This window comes from Leptodactylus fuscus, chromosome 2 (genome assembly GCF_031893055.1).
Source record: "Leptodactylus fuscus isolate aLepFus1 chromosome 2, aLepFus1.hap2, whole genome shotgun sequence".
Lineage (NCBI taxonomy): Eukaryota > Metazoa > Chordata > Amphibia > Anura > Leptodactylidae > Leptodactylus > Leptodactylus fuscus.
In genome coordinates this window covers 233,397,095-233,422,286 of record NC_134266.1, presented here as the reverse complement: position 1 = coordinate 233,422,286, position 25,192 = coordinate 233,397,095, and the positions used below count along the sequence as shown (strand labels likewise).

At 41.1% G+C, this 25,192-nt stretch overlaps 1 protein-coding gene across 2 annotated transcripts in view; it reads left to right on the top strand.

Moving 5' to 3' along the window:
* Positions 1-25,192, top strand: part of ZNF385A (zinc finger protein 385A) — a 255,673-nt gene that overhangs the window by 77,471 nt on the left and 153,010 nt on the right. The window contains exon 2 of one of the 2 annotated variants that reach the window (XM_075265836.1): positions 7,424-7,579. In XM_075265836.1, the coding sequence (XP_075121937.1) occupies positions 7,570-7,579 (10 nt within the window). In that variant the 5' untranslated portion in view covers positions 7,424-7,569. Of the gene's footprint in view, positions 1-6,943; positions 7,580-25,192 lie in introns of those variants that run through there. The other variant, XM_075265837.1, reaches the window with a different exon arrangement.

Below are 25,192 nucleotides of genomic sequence, written 5' to 3'. Positions count from 1 at the left end.
ACCCATAGCAGGTACACCAAGTGTGACCCCAACCTACAAGTGTTCTGGTGTTTTTGTAACATTTAATGTGTGCTTTATTTGGTATTCTTGTCATCCTATAGAGAAGTCGTTGTGAAATACACTAAGAAAAGAAATACCATATCCAAAGCATGCTGCATTTTGGAAAAATAAAATACCGCAAACCCCCAAATAAAAACATGAATGCAGTTACAAAAGCCTACAAAAAATCCTGAGTGTGAGTCCACCTTATTGTAAATCTTCCTGTATTCCTAACATCATAAACTCTATTTACTTCTATATGAAGTGGCTCTGGATTTGTATGTACACAGAAGGTTGTCAATCACCGTGTGTGGGCGGGGTACGCAGGACTCTTACTGACACTTCTAGGAGTCCTGCCATGATTTACCCTAATTTTTACCCAGGAATCCTCCTTCAATTCATATATCATATACAGTATATCGCATTACTTAGCTTCGTCCCTCTACTATATGCTGTTCTTAGATAGCGCAGCCGAAATTACTCGTCGGGTTCACTTTTATTGATAAAGTCAAAAGAAAATGTCTTTAACAATCTTTAATATAACTTGTCTATTATGCAATCAGGTATAATTTATGGCTACGATGATCCTATACAAAACAATCTGTTCAATAACCATACATTTGCCGTGTAGATGTCATGCCCGTGACTCTGACATGATAAGAAGCGCAATGTCCTCTCTCTCTAACTGACATGACATTATTCTAACATGCCTGGCTTCAATCAATGTGACGACAGGCAGCAGACTGGGTGCGTTACGATTCCTAATTCAGTTCCAGTTATTGAAAATCTTAAGAGGCATGTACAAACAATAGAAAGCATTCTGGAAATATTTCAAGGGCCATCACAAGGCAGTCAGTCTCAAGTAATTAAAATGGATTCCCATAATAAGCAGCCTTATCTAAATATTAGACACCGAGCAGACATCTTTACATGCAGACTTGTTTTTAAGAAGTCATGCCTAATCCTACAGAATACCTTTTTATGCAGCTTACCTGTAATCGGGCTGATAACACGTCAGAGGGCCCATTGCAAAGGTTTCATAAATGGGGCCTCCCATCACCATCACTTAGAAAGAACTGCCCCTTAGTGGTCCTCACATAGTATAATGCCTCCTTAGGAACCCTATATAATATAATGCCCCTCAGTGGAACATCACAAGATCAAATGCCCCTGCAGAGGCATTAGACATCCCCCCCCCCCCCAGTGCACTCTCACATATTAACCTTTCCCACCAAGGTGGCCTCTCAGACTTTATATTACAATGTCCCCCTACAGGTTGCCCCCACAGTATAATTCCCCCTTTTCAGGTTGCCCTCACAGTATCGTGTCCCCTTTCCAGTTTGCCCCCTCAGTATAATGTCCCCTTTCCAGGTTGCCCCACATTATAATGTTTCCTTTCTACATTAACTGCCCCTTACCCCCAGTATAATGTCCCCCTCCCAGTTTCTGCCACAGTAAAATGTCCCTTTTACAGGTTTCCCTCAAAGTATACTGTCTCTTCTCCAGGTTTCTCCCATGAGGCGACCTGAAGCGAGCGCTTCAGGCGGCACTATGCCAGGGCCTCAGGGAGGGCGGCATTTTTGCTAACCTAAGCCAGTCCAGGACAAGCTGTCCTGGACTGGCTTAGCACCGAGCGGTGGTTTGGGGAGGCCACTGAAGCAGCGCTGCTCCGGCAGCCTCCCCTCACGCTCAGGCAGAGAGCAGGCAGCCTCCGGGCCTACTCTCTGCCGGCGAACGGGGCTAAGCCCTGCCCCTTCACGTGGCCACGCCCCCATCCACCCGGCCACGCCCCCGATCCACCCGGCCACGCCCTCGATACGCCCCCTCCTCCGGCGGGAGGGGGGGGGGCGGCTTTCTGCAGTTAGCTCGGGCGGCGAAAGGGGAAGGTTCACCCCTGCCCACGAGCATAATATCCCCTTTCCAGGTCTCCCCCACAGTATAATGTCCCTTTTCTAGGTTTCCCCACAGTATAATGTCTCCTTTCCCGGTTGACTCCACAGTATAATATCCCTTTTCATATTTACCCCACAGTATAATGTCCCCTTTCTAAGTTGCCCCCCATAGTATAATGACTCCTTTCCAAATTGTCCCCACAGTATCATGTCCCCTTTTCATATTTACCCCACAATATAATGTCCCCTTTCCAGGTTGCCTCCAGAGTATCGTGTCCCCTTTTTAGGTTGCCATGACCCCCGTATCAATCAGAGAAAAAAAAACTCCTAATACTCCCCTTACCTTTCACCGTTCGCCTGTTGTCTTCTGTCTCTACTGCCAGCAGCTTCAGGGAGCATCCAGGCTTGATGTAAGTGACGTCACTAGATCAGGCCTACTGCCCCCGAGCAGTACAATGGTTACAGCAACAGCAGCTGAATGGTGAAGTAGGGAGTGGAGGATGCAGATAAGTTATAGCTGTGACATACCTGGTCGGCCCAGAACAGCAGGAAAACTGTAAATGCAGGACTGTCCCGCTCTCCCAAGGGGACCCACACTACCATAGGGCCTGATGTACCATTGGCACTATGGGTAAAGTGGCCCTGTCCTTACTGGCTGTAATTTTACTGCTGAAAATACATAAAATGGCACAGGGATCTAGGATAGATCTAACAACCTACAATATTATAGAAAAAATAAATATAGTATGACCATGGATTCATTTGTATCCACTGGGACTAAGCAGAATAGATGACACCAAGCAGAGATCTAGAAAACCGTGAGGATCTGATACAGAAAGTATATTGGAAAATTGTAGAACTCTTCATTATACAAACTATAACATTGGCCTCTCAATATTGGTCTGAAATGGGCCAACCCTTTAAATTGTTTGTACAAGATTAGAAAACTAGCGCCCCATCTGTCTACTGGTTAAACTTTGTATTGCAGTTCAGCTGCATTTATTGGTGCTGAGCTGCAATGCCAGGCAGAACCTATGGACAAGAGTGATGCTATTTCTGCAAGAAAGCAGCCATACGTAATTCCATACAATGCATTTCCTGTGTGCACAGAGATAACAATGGATGGACATGTCATGGGACCCCTCTCGGGTGGTACACGTGCCCTAAGCTAATTGGTGCAATTAGAAATAGGCAGCATTAGACATATTCCATATGCATTATTCTACTGTATATTATATGTGTATTAGTATGTATTTTTGATGGCTGGTTTAGTAAGTAACATGCACTGTCCTGCTTCCATTAAACCTCTCCCACTAGCACTCCATTTGCACCTCATGTATCTTCATCATTTCCACTATTTTTATTTTCAATTAGCAAGTTCTTTAAATGGAGGGTCTCTGGGGACCACCAACAGTCAGGACTTGTATGAATGCACAGAAGCCGCCAATATTTTAATATAGCTTTGTTCTCCACTGGGAAGCTAGACTTAGTAATTCAGGCAGGTCATGACCCATCCTCACCCTGTCATGGTCATTGCATGCATTTTGTACTTTCAAGTTCTCCATAATGAACAGCCATAGCAAATGACTGCAATTTGGACAGACAGAGAAAACTTTTTAGACTGGATATAATCCCAAACTTTCTCAGAAAAATAGTTGCTTCCATTTTAGACAAAATCCCTACGCAGCTCAAATTCAGTATTTTTTGCCTACTGTAGAAATGCAGCGGAACAAAATGCTGCATTTTATTGTATTGGCAAAGCGCATGAGATTTCATAAATCTTATCCACATATTAAAACCAGCGATATGTTACTTTTAGATGTGGAAGTGTTGTCTCTATATAATGAATAGGGAAAGAAAAAAAAGCAGGAAAAAAAATTTTTTGGGGCTACGGCCCCACAGGACGTTCTGCAGCAATTAAGTCCTGCAGGAAAAACGGTGGCAACAACGCATCGAGGGTTCTTCCCGCAGCACTTTAAACAGAAAGTTTGCTGAGTTTTCCAGCGTGGACTTTCTGTTACAATTATACCCATGGGGAGACCACAGGCGTTTCCATAGGTATAATTGACATGCTGTGATTTCCAAAACCGCACCGGTTTTGGAAATCACGACATGTCCACACTGCGATTTTTACCGCAAAGTGGGCATGGCATTCACTAGAATCCCTTTCACTTTGCCCGTACTGTAAAACGCCTCGATTTTTCCCTGCATTATTATTATTTATTTATTTATATAGCACCATTAATTCCATGGTGCTTCACATTTGGGGGTTTACATACAATACATAAAATATACAGGTAGATCTAATACTAACAGTGATCGGCTGGCACAGTGGGGTAGAGGGCCCTGCCCGCGAGGGCTTACAATCTATGAGGGAAGGGGGGTAGAGACAGAAGGTGAGGGTAGAGGCTGTACAGATGGCGGTGCGGTGATAGTGTTATTGGAGGTTGTAGGCCTTCCTGAATAGGTGAGTCTTCAGGGCCTTCTTGAATCCTGTGATTGTGGGGGTCAGTCTTATGTGTCTTGGTAAGGAGTTCCAGAGTATTGGGGATGCATAAGAGAAATCTTGGAGATGGTTGTGTGAGGAGCGGATGAGGGCAGAGCGGAGCAGGAGGTCATTGGAGGATCTGAGGTTACGTGTGGGCAGGTAGCGGGAGATTAGTTCAGAGATATATGGAGGGGACAGGTTGTGGATGGCTTTGTATGTTAACGTTAGTAGCTTGAACTCAATTCGCTGGGCTTTAGGTAGCCAGTAGAAGGACTGGCAGAGGGGAGCAGCATTTGCGCCAAGGGCAAATCATGGCGTTTCCGTCCTGTACGGCCACAGCCTCAAATGTAAAATAAATGTAAATAAGCCAAATATGTAAGATTATTCCTAATTTCTTATTGAATAAGAAACTTCTGGTTTAGAGTTTTTGCATTTTCTCTAGTATTAAAAACGCTCCTAAGAATGATATATATATTTCCACTTGCGTGAGTCTAGAAGATCAAGTATAGTTTCTAAACCAGAAGATGCTGGTGCAATAAAATAGTCAAAATAAACCGGCCAAGGATGGACTTTGATGAAACACAAAAATGAAAAAAAAAGGTAATTTAAGAGTTCTAAGATAAAGTACAGGAAAAAACAACGAGCCGGAGAAATCACAGATTCAGATATAAGCCCATAATGACAGGGGAGCAGGAAAGCCGAACAGCGCCCCCTCTTTTGCTTTGATGCTGATGATATCCCAGAGAGGCTCCTTAGTATCTCATACATTTAGTATTCTGGGCACTTGTCACTGACTCACTTGGGGGAGGGGAAATGGTGCACCGACTGAATGGGAGGCTGGAACAAGACTGGTATACACACAGAACGCCGAGGAGACACATGAGGAGGGGGATAGTTATTTGGACGATGAGCGCTACTATAGCAGAGGAGCAGGAATGACACAGGTGTGTGCAGAAGGTGCACATAAGATTTATCCACCTCCATAGACATTTCCAGATGTGACGTGCAGAACTAGATGGAATAAAGAAACAAACAGGAAAAGCTGAATGGATGAACTGAGGTGGAATCCAAAACAGGGAATTTAATACTATGTGGGTGTATATGGAAACAAAACAAGAATAACTGAGCAAACATGCAGGGAATTACAAGGAAAAAACAGCAGGGTAATCCACAATGCTGATGTATAGAAATACCAGCAGGCTCCTGTATTACAGTACTAGTCATGTAGGCAGCCATGGATGCAAGAAAGTAGGGGTTAATGCGGCTGTAGCTGTGACTGATCCATCTGTAATACAGTTCTTAGATATATGGTGACGTCTTCAGAACATACTTAGAAGTTATTCCCTACAACTCATTCTTAATGCAAAACTTATCAGAAATTTCCCATACAAAGAGCAATTAGTGGGATTTTTGCTACAATCGCAAAGATTTTCCATGGTAATATTTATGAACATCATAGCAAAATATATTTATATGTATAGTATTATTGTATGAACGCTGAGACCTGCTGTCTGTTTAGTGGATAAAGGGTATTCCAGTCCCAACTACAGAATAGAGGGTGGGGGTCTGACCTTTAGGACCCCCACTGATCACGACAAACCCCAGTATGCAGGGAGCGAAGGAATGGTAGGTCAGAAAGTGTGACCCTCATTTCAATGTACTTTGGCTATCTGTGTTGCTTTCCTATTGAAATGAGTGGAGCAATGGTGCACAAGTCTGCTCGGTCTCTCCTTTCAATCTGGGGTCAATATATCCTAGCACTCAGTGAGGGCTCCATGTTGAATCCCCCCACCATCGGCATGTTACCCCCCCATCCTGTGGACGGTGGAAACTTGTTACTACTTTAACAGTAAATGGATTAACCCATGCCCTGCCAGCCATATGACAGTATAGACAACAAGCCTCCTTCTTTTTACTTAAAGCCATGGATAGATTTGGGATTTTTTTTTGTTTCTAATATTCAGTTTTTTACGTTAATGACCTATGTAAAGTATCTCTAAGCTGTAACATTTTCATACTGAACTCACTAATAATAAAAGAACAAAACTGAATGAAGTTGAAACTTTTGAAATATAGTATATGATATAAGACCATATAGATGTCATCTCTGCTATAGTGCAATATGGTAGCCACAAGAACAATATATAGGCTGTGCCTATTGACCTAGTTATTCTGTATCTAAGCAGTAGTACACAAACAAGACTGGCAGATTAGAAGCATGTGAACAGAAGCAAGGAAAAGTTGGCAAAGTTGCTACAATGTAAATCTACTTAACGTCCTGAACTCTACCATGGTATCACGTACACAAAGTTAAACTTCCCAAATTTTTGTACTAGATACAAATTCAAAGGTTGCAATATAAAAGAGAGAAGGAAAGGAAAGGGTTAAATCCATAGCTCCTGCTCTCTCCACCCTTACCTCCCTTTGGCAAAACAGCTCCGCCAATGGGAGGCGAATCCAGGTGAGACAGAGCCCAACCCCTCACCTGGCACCGCGCAGAACACAGCAGCGGGATGCCAGAGGTACTACCGGGAGTGCATCTCCTCCAGTACTTTCCCTCGTCTATTTTGGGAGTTTTCTTGTGTGCACTGAATAAAGGCAGAGGTACTGGGGTGAACCCTTCTTGGAACGTGGCCAGAAACATCCCCCATGTGCAGGAAGGGATGAGGAGTTGGCTTCTGCAAGTGTCCAAAACTCTGTAATCTGCCTGAGTTCTGCAGCTGCCTCCTTAGTCCTGCATCTCAGTAACAGTTTACAAATAGGAAAAGCACAGGAGTTTCTGGAATCTCTAACCCACTCCAAGATTATTCCATTCACACCGCTGGACCTTAGCCTGGCCTGTCACAAGTGTGTTTAGGGCATCATCCTTCCTATTCTGACACTCACTAGAAATCCGCAAGCTTATTCTTGCTTATTCTGCTCCCCCCCCCCCCATCCTCGCCTCTCCTGTCGCACAATCTGTCAGAGCCCTAACATTTCCTCTCCCTTTTCTGTGCTGGTAAAGGGCTTTTCCAATTGCTGTCTAAAGAAGAGAGCGGACAGAGTGCTTCACAAGCCACTGAAAGAAAAGGGGCTGAGAAGCCAACAGCCCCTCCTCACAAGATCTGAGGAAAAGCGTCCTGTGTTTGCCAGACCCTGCAGGCTGAAGTCATGATTTTAGGTGAGTGAACATTTTCCACCTACTTTATTATTTTTATTATTCATTTTTTTCCCAAGCTGTTGCCGTTGCGAGCCTTTATGGAATCTATTGATTGTATTGCCTCTGCATCACTTTACTAAGCTCTGTGTTATGTCCTGCTATGTTATTTTTATCTTCCCATTCACAGATTTACTGTATCTCTCTTTGATGCTGCTTCTATCGTAGATCATTCTTCTCTGCACCATCCATGACTTCTACTTGTCCCCCGTTCATCTTTATTTGTTGTGTGTGTATTTGAGGAGGAGGTAGATGGACCACTGCTTCCCCTTCATATCCTAGAGCTGAGGGAATAACTTCCTTCAGATGTGTAATAGACAGTAACTTCTGATTGTCTTCTTTATTCTTATCCCCCCTCCTGTATTTGAGGATGGGGCAGACCACCCACTCTGTTTTCTAGCATTGGTTTAGAATTGGTTATTTTGCTCTTGGAAATCCAAAGCTGGTCCTAGTTGCACCTCTCCACCCTGATGGTGAGGTTGATGGACCACTTATACCCCTTACCTCTTTAGCTTGTATAAAAAGTTTTTGCATTAAAAACCAGTCTCGAGAGGTTTGTCCTACAAGTCCATCTCTGTCTTTATGGTGGAGTTGATGGACAACTTCTACCTCTTCATCTCAACTTGCAGTAAAACTTTTTGCATTCAGAACCAGTATTGAGAGGTTCTAAAACCCAAAGCTTGTCCTTATTTCCCTTCTATATCTTGATGGTGGGGTTGGTGGTCTCCTTCTACCCCTTATCTCTCAGTTTGCAGATTTTTTTGCTTCCTAAACCAATATTAACTGGTTTCCAAGTAATTACAACTAATGACTATTGAATCCCCCCTCCTCCTCGAGTCCCCCTGCAACTTTATGTCCCCATCTCCAGCTGTGGTCTTAATGTAAGGATGAGGCAGATGGACCACTGCTACATATATGGATCTCCTGGTGGCGGTAGAATAAATTTGTTCCGAGCTGAACCAGTCAGAATTTTGTATGGTTGTGTTTTGTAAGGTTTGTGTAAGGTTTAATGTTCTATCCACTCATTGTCTGCATAGTAACCATGTCTAGATCCTTCACTTGTGACCCATGCACTAAAGTAATGTAAAGTCATTGTAACAAGGGAGAGTGCATGTGTGGGAAAGGCCTGAGTTTATTCTAATGTGATAAAATAATCCTTGCTGATTTTTAATGTATAATCTGTGTTTTGGCATAGTTACATACAGTATGTCATGTTTTACTGGCTGCCATATGTTGCATGTTGGCTGGATGGATTGATGTATAGTTAAAGCTGCTGAAATATTAATGCATATGAAGGCTCTATATAGTGTAGGTAGTGAAAGTGGGAATATATAGGATATTAGTATAATCTATGTAAGACTAGAACAAAGCCACACAATGCAGGCCGAATGTTATATAACACTTCTAGAAAGATAAGAATTTTATTTTTCAGAATGTGGAATTTAAAACTTTTCCTCTCTAACCTCCCACCGTCGAGGCAGTAAATCTGCTGGGTTAGAAAATCTGATAGTGGCCAAGCGGACTCCAGTTATTTGGCCATCGAAAGGTTGTGATGTATATTGGACGCTGGGGAGTTGAAACATTCATTCTAATGGACACAGCTGCACGTGTCCCTCCTCACCTTGGCTTACCACCAAGCTTTTCAGCAGCTGCGCCTCTCTATCCCGCCTTGTAATTAAAAAGAGACAAGGAGTCACTGTACCTGTTCCAGTCAGGACCTGAACAATGACAAAACACTGCTTCTTAAGACTTCATACTTCAAACATTTTTTTTTTTTTTTGCATTAATGAAGACTAAATACTTCAGACGCTAAGATTAATTTTGGCACATAGCCACAAGCCCTTTAAAGAGAACCTGTTTGTTGAACAAACTGCCGTGCAAATTGGTACATAGTTGTTAGGAAAGATTCAGTGTAACTTTATTCATTTAAACCCGGGCTCACTCTGGGGTTAGGAGTCCAGTGGGCGGTCCTATTTAGCATTTGCCAACGATCGATGCATAACTGTGCACACCGATACAACTGAGTAGGACCGCCCACTGGACTCCTAAGCTTAGAGGAAGCAGTGATTTTGATGAATATTTTACAAGTTATACTGATTCTTCCTTCATATAACTATATATCAATCCAATCAGCTCTCCTTTTTTCTATTACATGCTGCCCGGAGATTGGAGTACATGTCTTGTGTGATCGATTCCTTTGTATTCAAGATGGAAACATTTTGCAGTTAATGAGTTTTTTTATACTTCAAGGGGTTGTCCAGTTTCAGCGAATAAATGTTATTGTTTGTATAATTAATAGTTATACAATGTTTCGAATTTCTCTAGATCTCTGTGTGTTGTGACTCTTTGTTTACTTGCAATGGATAAAAATCAGTCCATAATCAGTCATGTGATGGACAGTCCATGGTCATGTGATGAAAACACAGGTGCACGACTCTGATTACTGCTATAATGTGTATATATATATATATATATATATATATATATATATATATATATATATATGTATAATGCTGTGACTATAACGAGCTGTGTTCGTCACATGACCATGGGCTGATTTTTATTAGAGATGAGCGAACACTAAAATGTTCGGGGTTCGAAATCCGATTCGAACAGCCGCACACTGTTCGACTGTTCGAACGGGTTTTGAACCCCATTATAGTCTATGGGGGGAAATGCTCGTTTCAGGGGTACGCAACATTCGATCAAATTCTACTTACCAAGTCCATGAGTGAGGGTCGGGCTGGATTCTTCTCCCTGCGCAGCGTCCCCGCGGCATCTTCCGGCCTTGAATTCACTCTGCTAGGCATCGGGCCTAGGCAGAGCCGACTGCGCATGCCCGCACTACAAGCGGACATGCGCAGTCGGCTCTGCCCGGGCCCGATGCCTGGCAGAGTGAATTCAGAGCCGGAAGAGGACACGGGGACGCTGCGCAGGGAGAAGACTTCTAAAGGTAGGAGAAGAACCAGCGTTGATTGGCAATGTATAGCATTCTGCCAATCAACGCTGGTTCTGCATCGAATCTTAACTTCGAACAGATAGTAGTACTACTCGCTCATCTTTAATTTTTATCCATTGGAAGCAAACAATGAATAACAGCAAGCAGAGATCTAGAAAACAGTGAGAAATTGATACTTAAATTGAATTGTGATATTGTATAACTTTTCATTATATAAATAATAACTTGTATTAGCTGAAACTCGACAACCCCTTTAAGGCCTGGTTCACATCTGTGTTCGGTATTCTGTTTGGTTAGTCCGCTTGGGGACCCCCTGAACGGAATACCGAACGCATTGACAAGCCCTTGTCTATGGGGTCCGTGTGTTTTCTGTGCGGTGTCCACATGGAACATGCAGAGAGAAAAGTACTTCATGAACTACTTTCCTCTCCGCATGACTTGTGCGGGAAAACACACGGACCCGATTACTGACTATGGGGTCCGTGTGCTTTCATAAGTTCACCGCTTGTCAGTGCATTCGGTATTCCGTATGGGGGGTCCCCAAGCAGACTAACCAAACGGAATACCGAACACAGATGTAAACCAGGCATGAGAAACAAAATTCTAATCTAAGTCCATTTTCAATGCAATTATTTATGGTGATTATAAGGCATTCACAAACAAGTATCAATAATATCACAAAACTGTCCCAAAATCTGTTTAGCACTTGCTCCTTGGGAAACTTTGGATCAATCGTGAATCAAAATACACTATAATAAATTAATGGACACTTATTGAGATGCTAAACTCGTTGATGTAGCCTCCATATTTTTTCCTGTTTGGTTTTCAGGATGTAAAGCTTGGTATGAATAGCTTTAATTAACTTTGTATTGATCATCCTCTATACGCTTCTTTGAAAACCATCCTTCAATATAAACAATGGAAGCAAAGACAACAGCATAACCCATATAAACATAGGTAGTGTGCAGAATAAAAGGTTGTATAGAATGGCTAGGGTATAAAATGTTCACCTATAGATTATACTAAGCACATAAGGACGTAAGCAATGGCAAACGTGACACCAAAAGCTCTTAAAGCCGGCAGTGTTGACATTAGAGTCCGTACCGTGGAATCTGAAACCACTCTGAAAATACAAAGATTGAAAAAAATGGTGTGTCAGTCTTCTAGGAAGCAATATAGCCCTGAAACCCTGGCGACCTTGTAATCATAGTAATGTAGATTAGCTATATATATATATATATATATATATATATATATATATATATATATATATATATATACAATGTGTACAATCTGATTTGCAATGGATTTTTCAGCGTCTTTCTAATCTTGTGTCTGATTGGTCAGCCCTGGTAAAGAACATTTCTCTTCCACTTCTTCTCTGGCATATGAGAAATTATGGATGCATGACTAGCAGTCAGAAATTGTTTACATCAAATTAGCATCTATCATATAGGTTCTGTGTTAGCAGGACAAAGATTGTCACCATGATATGTGACTTCTATACAAAGGAATGATAATATAGATCCCATTGTAAGGCGTATATATAAAACATTGCTCCTAATCCAGAATATAGTCTCCTAATCCATGTCTGGTATTCTGGTTAATTTGACATTCAACCACAATAGACAGTCCTAGAATAAGAGTAAATTGCTAGAGAACCTAATCTTGTGGAATAAGTAATCTCCCCTAGGATACTAGTAGTTAGACAATGTCAATTTAGGATATGTTTACACTGCTCTTGTTCAAGTCCATGATCTGTCACAGGATCAGAACAATGGACTTAAAAGCCAACAGAATGACAGATACAGATGGACTATCCTCCATCTGTATTCAGCGCCATTCACTGTATTGTAAAAACAAGATATAGGACTATGGTCAGGACTTTTTTTTCCTCTGAAAAAATAAACTAACAAGATGGAAGAAGGCTACAGTTTTCTTTTTTAACATAGAATGATTGATGCAGACAGAGCTCCCTCAATCTGCATTCAGTCATTTTTTTAGTTCGCTGTTTTGATCTTGTGATGGATCAGATCAACAGACTTGAATGATGGCAGGGTGATCTCAGCCTAAGAGGGGCAGTTTGAAAGTACACCAGATTTATCACAGATGCTGAAGCTAGATGATAAATTTTGATACCTTTTTAGACAATCTAAGTTTAAATTACCTGTAGGTTGGCTTATTATGGGCCAGATTTTGACTCCAAAATTTGTTGGAATTTTTTTTCTCTAGCCCTCCTATTCCTGAACAATCAATGCTGTTAGTTTTGGTGCCTGACATTCTATTTAGTCTCTGTACTGTCAAGAGGGCGGTGTCAGGCAGGAGCAGACAAGGGGTGTGATTCTGAGCTCTGACACTGGCTGCCTCTGATTGGAGCTCTGAATCACACCCCCTGCCTGACACCGCCCATCTGACACTACAGAGCTTGCATAGCACATTAGGCAACAAAATTACTTTTGCTTGTTCCTCGGGAATGGTGGGGGCTAGAGAGAAAATTCCAACTGTGCTGGAATCAGTGGAACAGGACCTATTAACAGATGCTAAGAATTAGAATTAACGGAGGTGGTGGAAGGTCCTCTTTAGCCACATCCTTTCCCCATAAAACCATACCTCTTTCCAAACCACCTGTAAAAATCTGATTTCCTGTACCAAAATGCACTAAACAAGTCCACATTTTGGATCATTTTATGCAAGGATTGGGTCATAACCACAATAAATAAATAAATAAACAATAAATCTACCGCAAAGTATTAAGGTCGCACCATACAGTGACACATGTACGGTAGTATCTTCACATTTGCGGTATGGAACCAAAGTGATTGCCTATATGATTGTTTAGTCTCTCTCTGGTGTGCGTGAGACTTTACTGTGAAGCTGCTCCATCTTCAAGAATAAGAAGAGAAATACAAGGCTCTAAACTCTGGATCTAGGCAAAATGTCTTACTTTTTAGGTTTTTATATGCATTTCCAATCTATAGCCGGGTTCACACGGAGTATTGTGGCTCGTCATTTGGTATGTACACGCCGCGGGATCTTTTGCGGGCCGTATACGCTCCCATTGTTTTCAACGGGAGCCGGGACCGTACACGCGGCGCTATTGTGCGCTGCCGCAAAATCACGGCTGCAAAATAGCGCGTACGGCGTGTACGGTACTGGCTCCCATTGAAAACAATGGGAGCGTATAAGGCCCGCAAAAGATCCCGCGGTGTATACGTACCAAATGACGAGCCACAATACTCCGTGTGAACCTGGCCTATAACTTTCTTCCACCTGTATAGAACGATCCATAGAGATTGTAGATGAGATTTACCTACAGATATAACAGTGCTGGATTTGTCATTTTGCATTTACTCAAAATAACCCATCTACAGTGTGTAATAAGAAAGGTTAAATGACACAGCCAACTCCTCTACATCTGTATAGTTTTCCGTGTTAATCCTCTGCAGCAATAACACAGGCTTAAACCCGTCAATGAAATGGTCAATGCAATGTTTAGCATGCTAGATAGTCTCCAGAACATCTGTTGGCCTCTGCCTGGAACTTTGGGCATATGGGCTGTCATCCCTCATTCCTACTCAAGATCCATAGCATTTAATGAGGTGATAATGAGTTTGCATGTACCCAGAGACGGATGTGTTTAGAAACACGCTCTCGCAGGGATATATGTAAATTCTTTTTGCACTCCACTCAGGACTTTTGGAAGCCTTGGTCAGGCGGTGGCTTTTCTCTCCAGCATTCATCTGTTATAGGACAACATGTGAATGGTACCAAGGACAGGGTTTTATTTTCCATAATGAATGCTATGACCTTCCCTTTTGGAAAGGCCAAAGCATTACAGAATGCTACTTAGATACTTCACAGATTGGAGCTGGTTGTATTTATCTCAGTTCTTCATTCATTCACTAGTATTCTTCAGTTCTAACAGAACATTGCATACTTTCTATTGCATGTTCTATATACAAGGCCAGATGATTCCAACTAGTATTATTATAGCTGCCTGGTTGCCAAGTAAACCTGAAGGATCATTGTAGAGTGTGAGAAACAAAACGGTGCACAGATCCATATGTTATAAATGGAAGGACCAAATTGACTGGAGATGGACCTTCCCCGTTGGGTGATATATCATGGTAAACATAACGCGGACTAAGGAAAAACTGGGTATTCTCGAGGTGTCATTCAATGGTTCACTCCACATTCCCTATTGATAAAACATGTCTGGCACATGTACGTGTATGGGGGAGTTGGGAGGAATAGCTATTGGCTGAATGAGTGCTTGGTGAATTGCTATTGAAGTGTTCATGCACCATCAAAGTGTATTGTATAACGCTAAAGGGAGTGTGTCACCAGTACACAGAATATTATGTAAACCCTGCAAATAAATAGGTTAGAGTCAATTGAAACAAATGGTGTTTTCCCTTTGTGAACTGGTGCCTCCATTGCCAATATCATCTTATGTAAATGAACACTTTGGAGCAACAAGATAAGCGGCAACACCGCCACTGCTTCAAAGAACTCATTTGCTTAGTAACAAAAATGGAGCAGTAACAGAGGTACCTATTCACAAGGGGATGGTGGATTCTGGAGATAGATTACTTTTTAAGGTGCTCATTGACATTAGATGAATGCCAGTGGGACTAATTGACCACCTAATGTATATGATCAGATGTCAAAGAAAAAAGTATCAGGACCAAGTAATTGGATTTCAATGTTCCCAATCTTTTTATTTTACAGGGAGATAAGCAGCCACTGTAGGTCTCTGGTGCCCTCTCCCCATTGAAAACACATACTGGACTGAGCCAAGCATGCATGTGTATGGGGAAAGGGGTTGGGAGAAATAGCTTTTGGCTTATGCTAGGTTCGGGAGTAGGTGGGGCTTGGTGCGGCTACTCACTCACGTCTCCCCTCCCAGTACCCACCCACCCACCTTCTCTATAATACTAGTCTGTGGAGGTGGGGGCGGGGCAAAGGGTGCTCAAAAGCCACATGAAGGACAGAGGACCGGACCAGTAGAGGGCAGCGGCAAGCACTTCTGAGCAGGTAAGTTGAGCGAAGTTCATGAGTAGATAGATATTACTGTACATTGACTTGTCTAGTAGATGGACAAGTCAATGTACAGTAGTATCTATCTACTCACGAACTTGCCTCATCATCCTCACAGATGTCAGGAAGGGGCATGATAAACAAGTACAGGCGCCGCAGGCTTTCTTCTAACTTGCCTGCGCCGCCTGTACCCTCTATCTGTAGCCATTCTCTGCTTCGCACAGACGGGATAGGGACGGCACATAGACGCATTTCCACCGCTGCATTCGGACTATAAGACACCCCCCCCCCATTTTCCTCCCATATTTGGAGGAAAAAAAAGTGCGTCTTATAGTCCGAAAAATGCGGGGAAAAATATGGGGTCCACAGGTTTCCATGTGTAACCGCTTTTTAAGCAGACAGGGTTTCCATCTTTCGGGTCCCCAAGCAGACCAAAGGATGGAAACCTGAATGCTAGTGTGTGCATGGCCAACATTATGAAGTGGTATGTACCTAGCATACACACATTCATACTGTAGTTCTATAGTGCTACATATATATATATATATATATATATATATATATATATATATATATATATACAGTGTATATATATATACATATATATATATATATATATATATATATATATATATATATATTTGGTATATTTTATTCTATTTTTGAAGCTTTGGAAGTTTTTATTTTTCTTTATCTATGATCAGAAGAAAAGTCATATGAGGCTGTTACAAACGAGAACAGATTTTAGACTGTTTGCACACATAACAATGGTTCTATAGAGAAAGTCTGGCAAGACGGAGTCTATCAATGCCAGTGATAGAGAATAGTCCCAGACACACTCACAAGGGAACAACAATACTTATTGCAGGTTTTCACACTAGCAATAAAAAGTAAGACTTATCCTCTCTGGCCCGCCAAGTAAAGCAGTGCAAGTCAAGTGTGGAGGGGAAACAACTTCAGCCACACCTTGTAAGAAGATAAGAAGGGCTTTCCCTGCAGTTTACACCTTAAGTGTCTATACAGTAAACCTCCTCTGGCTGTAACCTGGGCCTGCTCCAAGTTACAAAATTTAGAGACAGGAAATATTTTGTTTATGCAGTTGAAATAATATGTCATTGTATTGACGTCTGGAAAAAGACATAACCTCAATTGTACATACAAGGACAAATAGTTGTAGGATGTCATGAACCTACCTCAATGGCATGTGCAAGGACAAGTAGTTGTAGGATTTGTGAACCTGTCAGTTCATATTAACATTATCTATCTATCTATCTATCTATCTATCTATCTATCTATCTATCTATATAAAATGTTCAAAGTAAATCTCTCGTGGAGGTTACACAGCATCTCTTTACACTGTATGAATTAAATTATAATATATATTATTCTATATTATATTAGTAGGACACCTGAAAATTAAAGAGATCAGCATGTTATAGAGCAGGAGGAGTGAAACAACTGAAAATCTGTCTTATATTCTAGGTTCTTCAAAGTAGCCACGTTTTGCTTTGATTACTGCTTTGTGCACACTTGGCATTCTCTTGATGAGCTTCAAGAGGTAGCCAGCTGAAATGGTCTTCCAACAGTCTTGAAGGAGTTCCCAGAGATGCTTAGCACTTGTTGGCCCTTTTGCCTTCACTCTGCGGTCAAATTCACCCCAAACCATCTCGATTGGGTTCAGGTCTGGTGACTGTGGAGGCCAGGTCATCTGACGTAGCACCACATTACTCTCCTTCTTGGTCAAATAGCCCTTACACAGCCTGCAGGTGTGTTTGGGGTCATTGTCCAAATAAATGATGGTCCAACTAAACGCAAACCGGATGGAATAGCATGCCGCTGCAAGATGCTGTGGTAGCCATGCTGGTTCAATATGCCTTCAATTATGAATAAATCCCCAACAGTGTCACCAGCAAAGCACCCCCACACCATCACACCACCTCCTCCATGCTTCACGGTGGGAACCAGGCTTGTAGAGTCCATCCGTTCACCTTTTCTGCATTGCACAAAGACACAGTGGTTGGAACCAAAGATCTCAGATTTGGACTCATCAGACCAAAGCACTGATTTCCAATGGTCTAATGTCCATTCCTTGTGTTCTTTAGCCCAGACAAGTCTCTTCTGCTTGTTGCCTGTCCTTAAGTCTCCTCTTAACAGTTGTTGTGGAGATGTGTCTGCTGCTAGAACTCCGTGTGGTATTGACCTGGTCTCTAATCTGAGCTGCTGTTAACCTGCGATTTCTGAGGCTGGTGACTCGGATGAACTTATCCTCCGCAGCAGAGGTGACTCTTGGTCTTCCTTTCCTGGGGCGGTCCTCATGTGAGCCAGTTTCTTTGTAGTGCTTCATGGTTTTTGCAACTGCACTTGGGGACACTTTCAAAGTTTTCCCAATTTTTTGGACTGACAGACCTTCATTTCTTAAAGTAATGATGGCCACTCGTTTTTCTTTACTTAGCTGCTTTTTTCTTGCCATAATACAAATTCTAACAGTCTATTCAGTAGGACTATCAGCTGTGTATCCACCTGACTTCTGTACAACACAACTGATGGTCCCAACCCCATTTATAAGGCAAGAAATCCCACTTATTAAACCTGACTGGGCACACCTGTGAAGTGAAAACCATTTCTGGTGACTACCTCTTGAAGCTCATCAAAGAGAATGCCAAGAGTGTGCAAAGCAGTAATCAAAGCAAAAAGTGGCTACTTTGTAGAACCTAGAATATAAGACAGATTTTCAGTTGTTTCACACTTTTTTTGTTAAGTATATAATTCCACATGTGGTAATTCATAGTTTTTATGCCTTCAGTGTAAATCTACAATTTTCATAGACATGACAATACAGAAAACTCTTTGAATGAGAAAGTGTGTCCAAACTTTTGGTCTGTACTGTATATGAATATGACATACTTACATATATATTTGTATTATTAGGCACTTTTTATATAATATAAGGCAGTACTATTGCTAGTAGATAGTACTGTTGCTGTTTGTGTGGTGGGGTCCTGGGTACAGTTAAGGCAGTAGATGTCCAACATTATTAATGGATTCTGCAATGGAGGTTCTTGATGGAGCTTCTAACCAAAGATCTAAAAAGTTCTTGTATGTTGTCCTCAGAGGTGAAATCTGTAACAAGGCCCCCATCAACATTGTGAGTACGCCATGCACCAACACCTACATGTGAGTGAACAGTATAGATGTTAGCACTACAGCATTGTTTCCTTGCATTGCTAAGTTCATCTGTTCAACTCTGACTAAATACAACACCTTCATGTTTGCATGGATACTATGGATTCCTTTCATACTCCAAATCATCCTTATTACCTTGGAATTTAGATTGTGAGCTTATATGGTGACAGCACTATGGATTATGTTGGAGCAAGATATAATACATCCATTTCTTCTCTACTGACAGGTGTAATAAGAATGGAATTAAAAGTAAGATATACTATTGGAGATATGCAAATTGTAACCTTCTCCATCAAAGTTCATATCGGGACAGACGTTCTATAAGTGGTGCATATGCTCAGTATACTGTAGATGGTAACAACGTTCACCTGGCACCATGAATGCTGAAGTTAGCCCACAAGGAGGGGAGGAATAATGTAAATTTCCATATTGTGACATAATCCTCTTTAAATTCTCCTTTTTCTGTATTCAAGTGAATGTATTCTTTCCTTGCCAAGGAATCATCCATCAATAGAAATGTATTTAAAAGCCCTGGGAATAAAGGCGAAAAGAAGTCATCACATAGACACATTTCCCAAGATTAAAATGTGGCTATTGCATACTTTACCCCGATAACTGCAGTATATTAATAACATTTCAGCCTGTACTGTAACTATGGGTAGACAGATAGAACAGCAGCCATCTGTAGTAGAACTGACAAATGCGAATAGGGATTTCAATACACTTGTAGTTATATTGATTTATTGCTGTAATAATGCAATCAATGTACTCTATCATTGCTGTCCTTGTCTGCCAAGTCATCTTAATGTTTCGATGCGGTTTTATTTACTCGCTGTGCTTATAGATATTAGATTACCAGAAGTTGAAGCAAATAGCATTGACACGTTCGGCCACCAGGAAATTTTTGGGACACAAAACATTATAGCAGAAAATAAAAATGAATGATCTTTAACTATAAAGTTGAATGGCAATGTTGTATTTTATGTCTGTTTATTTGGCAGTGTCATGGTCGGGGTTTTTCATGTAGTCTTTAGTTATCATCTTAACCCCTGTCTGTATGTACTTTTAGGCCTCAGGATACCATGGTTGGGGGGGAGGGAGGGGAGTCTTGCTGCTGCCTGCTATAAACCTTTTTTATGTATACTGAAAGCCAATCAAAGAACCAAGAAACAACTACTCTTACCATTAAATTTCTGGCCAAATAATGGACCACATACTTGATTCTGTCCTTGTCGTAGCTTGCAAGTTTCTATCTTCGCTGCAGCTTGAATTTTGGTCTGGAAGCCCTATTGGCTTTTTACCGGACATTATTATCTCACCATGATTACCAATAGGCCCAGTAATCTTCATCAGGGTGCTATTCTGATAAGGGGGCTATTGGGGTACATAGTACAATGGGAGGCCAATTGTCACTTTCCTTCTCCTTCTTGGTGATGTATGACTTTAGTTGTGTTTATGTACCATGCCCAACAAATGTTATGATGTGTTTTACTACTATTCTTTTCTTATGTGTGACATTGTTGGTTGTTCGGGATGGCATTCTTCTTTTCCATCGTCCAGAAGGCAATGCTAGATCTCATTGTCCTAGGAGCCCTGTACTGACACCAGTTGATATTATGGTGTTAGGAGAGATAATGTCCCTAGATAGGCTCATGCACATAAAGGGTGTTAGGTCTAGACAGCTACTAAAGGTGACTTTGTGGACAGCACTCTACTGATGGAAGTATTTCGTCGGGTACACGTTCAGGAACTGACTATTTCCCCATTGAAATCTTTGTCCAGGAACAAGAATTAGAACAGCACACCGGTTATGGGTTTGTCTCTTTAAATGTCCTCCTATCACTTCACACACTGGATGGGTAAAGATTTTTTGTACAAGTTATATATAATTACAGTGCCAGCATTTTATTTAATGATGCAACGTTTTGGGTAAAAAAAACGCTTTGTCAGGCATGAGCGAATTATACAGCGGTCAGGTGCTTGGGGAAGTGATATAAGACTATCTGAACCAGTGTTGCTGGTTTCAGGCCACGTACGGCCTATGACCCAAGCATCTGACCACTGTGACTTCACTCATGCCCAACGAAGGGTTTTTACCTGAAATGTTGCATCATTTAATATAATTCTGGCCCTGGAACCTTTACCCTTCCAATGTGTGATACTAGAAATATAATTCAATATGTAAACCCATAACCGGTGTGGTATTGAACTTATTTTTAATGGATAAAGACTGTAACATGAGGGACACCGAAGCCACTGCTGTATCAGAAGATGGATGGCGCTAAAGTAGCCCTAGTAGTGGCATGAAACCAGGTAGTTATTAGTAGGAGCCTGGTGGGTACTAAGAGATAGACTCACATCATGCATAGCTTATGGTGGTATCACAGTAGAAAATCCTCTTTACCACTGATGCTGAACCTAAGCCTGAGTAAGCACTTGTAAAACACTATATAACTCTCCTTCTATGGAGGTCAGACAGGGCACCCTTTTTAAATCTGCACCCCACCAGCACAGCACTGCTGACATCCTTTTGAACCAAGAGAGAGATTTGGTACACACCTATTCATGAGAATAGAGACAATGACTGACCCAGGGAATACCATCATACAGCCAAAGTGGAAGCGTATTAATCCTCTATCTGGATAAAGTTCTGCTCCTGTTACCACCTGTTTCTCCAAAAAGTAAAATCACGAGCGTCTGTTTCCCACAACACCATCTACTGATTCTTAATACTGCACTCACCATCAAGGGCATTCCAACCACAATAAGACACAGGGAAGCTTACCACTAGGACATGCCCCAAGGGATAATACAACCACCATCTAAAAACCTCCTTCTCCCTATTATTACTCCCATCCTCCCGGCCTCCCATTACTGAGCTGCTACAAATGCACTATAAGTGAGCACATGCATAATAAATAGAGATTATTGCTCCTTTAAGAGTGTCAAAGTTTTGCACCCAGGAATACAGTTTCTGAGACTGGGGCCATACGTTGTAATGAGTAGTGTACCATACAGTCCTATGAAAAAGTTTGGGCACCCCTATTAATCTTAATCATTTTTAGTTCTAAATATTTTGGTGCTTGCAACAGTCATTTCAGTTTGATATATCTAATAACTGATGGACACAGTAATATTTCAGGATTGAAATGAGGTTTATTGTACTAACAGAAAATGTGCAATATGCATTAAACCAAAATTTGACCTGTGCAAAAATATGGGCACCTCAACAGAAAAGTGACATTAATATTTAGTACATCCTCCTTTTGCAAAGATAACAGCCTCTAGTCGCTTCCTGTAGCTTTTAATCAGTTCCTGGATCCTGGATGAAGGTATTTTGGACCATTTCTTTCTACAAAACAATTCAAGTTCAGTTAAGTTTGATGGTCGCCGAGCATGGACAGCCCGCTCTCAAATGATCTGAAAACAAAGATTGTTCAACATAGTTGTTCAGGGGAAGGATACAAAACGTTGTCTCAGAGATTTAACCTGTCAGTTTCCACTGTGAGGAACATAGTAAGGAAATGGAAGACCACAGGGACAGTTCTTGTTAAGCCCAGAAGTGGCAGGCCAAGAAAAATATCAGAAAGGCAGAGAAGAAGAATGGTGAGAACAGTCAAGGACAATCCACAGACCACCTCCAAAGAGCTGCAGCATCATCTTGCTGCAGATGGTGTCACTGTGCATCGGTCAACTATACAGCGCACTTTGCACAAATAGAAGCTGTATGGGAGAGTGATGAGAAAGAAGCCGTTTCTGCACGTACGCCACAAATAGAGTTGCCTGAGGTATGAAAAAGCACATTTGGACAAGGCAGCTTCATTTTGGAAACAAAAATTGAGTTGTTTGGTTATAAAAAAAGGCGTTATGCATGGCGTCCAAAAAGAAACAGCATTCCAAGAAAAACACATGCTACCCACTGTAAAATTTGGTGGAGGTTCCATCATGCTTTGGGGCTGTGTGGCCAATGCCGGCATCGGGAATCTTGTTAAAGTTGAGGGTCGCATGGATTCCACTCAGTATCAGCAGATTCTTGAGAATAATGTTCAAGAATCAGTGACGAAGTTGAAGTTACGCCGGAGATGGATATTTCAGCAAGACAATGATCCAAAACACCGCTCCAAATCCTCAGGCATTCATGCAGAGGAACAATTACAATGTTCTGGAATGGCCATCCCAGTCCCCAGACCTGAATATCATTGAACATCTGTGGGATGATTTGAAGCGGGCTGTCCATGCTCGGCGACCATCTAACTTAACTGAACTTGAATTGTTTGTCCAAAATACCTTTATCCAGGATCCAGGAACTGATTAAAAGCTACAGGAAGCGACTAGAGGCTGTTATCTTTGCAAAAGGAGGATCTACTAAATATTAATGTCACTTTTCTGTTGAGGTGCCCATACTTTTGCAGCGGTCAAATTTTGGTTTAATGCATATTGCGCATTTTCTGTTAGTACAATAAACCTCATTTCAATCCTGAAATATTACTGTGTCCATCAGTTATTAGATATATCAAACTGAAATGGCTGTTGCAAATACCAAAATATTTAGAACTAAAAATGATTAAGATTAATAGGGGTGCCCAAACTTTTTCATAGGACTGTATGTATTTATTACAGGTTGTCAGCGATGGATACTGTATAATTAGAAGGTTGTGTCTAATAATGTTCTGGATGTCACAATGCAGTGTATCCATCCGTAGACCTTCCCTGTCCCACATACTTTTCCTCATCTCCTCCCATGTTTATCCTTGCAGCTAATTAATAAGAAGTCTATGGACAGTACGACAACCTTTTCATCTAGCAATATGATATAGGCTGACATTTTAGGACTGAGTAAATAATTGCTGTTTATATAACATCCCTATGAGAGAGCATGTCGGTGAACCATTTACGGGGACTCGGTAGCCATGAGCTGTGCACTAGGCCGAGGTCATTTAGCTTTTGGTTTGTGGAGTGACAGATGTGTCCCTTGGGGATGTGTGCTGACCATGCCAATGTCTCTGCTTTGTGCCCGGCTGTGTATTTCATGTAATGAAGCAGTGTACAAGCTTTCCCTGTTAAAGGCATCCTTTTTGTATAAAGGTCACCTTTAAATCTACTTCAGACAATCAATTAGAGACAACCAGCAAGCTTAGCACATTTTTTTTTTATTTTTTAGATACAGTCTGGGGAGACAATGACCACACATGACCAGAGGACTGTATTAGGGAATTCAGACTTTGCATTCACAAAGGAAATATATTTTTAATATGTAGTCAATCTTAATAATCGTAATGTTAGTAATAAACGTCATTGTCATACAATACAGCACTAGATACAATCCAAGCATGAGAAATATTCATCATTAATTTATGTTTATCACTGCTTGGGGACCAAATTCCAACAAAGTAGATTACTATGTATATAAAGATAGACTCACATTCACATTTTTTTTTTTTTTACAATAAATTGAATCTAAAAATTTGCAAATTGTCTTAATTGAAAAGCTTGTTTTTTGTGTGTCTACAACTTGTAAGTAGGCTTTTTAATATGCTTAAAATATTGAGTATTAACTATTAAAATGTCTATTATTAATCATGTTCTACTCTTATATAAGCTGGATATTTTGGATGGAATCGGAAACGGTGCTATGATATCTACAGGACAACGCCAACAACATTTACTAGAACATTCTTTCCTGTGGATCTACCCGCTATTATTTTCCCTTTGTTTGGACAAACAATTCAATGGGGATTAATTAAACAGAATGGGATAGATCTGGAACAGTTGTACAACATACACTCGCTCTGTAGCGTGCAGCCAGATGTTTTTGTGTACGTATTCTCATCATAGTTCTTACATTTTAAGAGGGCTGAATAATAATGGGAATCTGCATCTTTTTTTTTAGATAATATCAAAATTATTTTTTATTACAGTTTGTTAATATTAAACTGAAGTCTAAAATGACTTTACGTTGATTCCTATTTAATGAAATCTCAGTTATACTAGATAGCTCAGTGCAGCACAGGGGTAGAACAATATCTAGTCAAGTATAGACCTTTGGGAGTTTAGCTGCTTACTTTGTACCCCTGCTTTGTGCAGTAAAACCTACCATGGACAAGTAGACAACAAAGTCCTATAACCTAAAATAATCATTGAAGGGTATATAAGACTATGCATAATTTATATATATATATATATATATATATATATATATATATATATACATATATATGTGTGTGTGTGTGTTCATTTGTTTCCTCTATACAGAGGTATTCAACTTTTTAAGTAGTGTTTGTTAAAAAAACAAAAAACAATTCCTACCAGGCAGTACGGTGGCTCAGTGGTTAGCCTTGCAGCTCTGGAGTCCTGTGTCCGAATCCCACCTAGGGCAACATCTGCAAGGAGTTTGT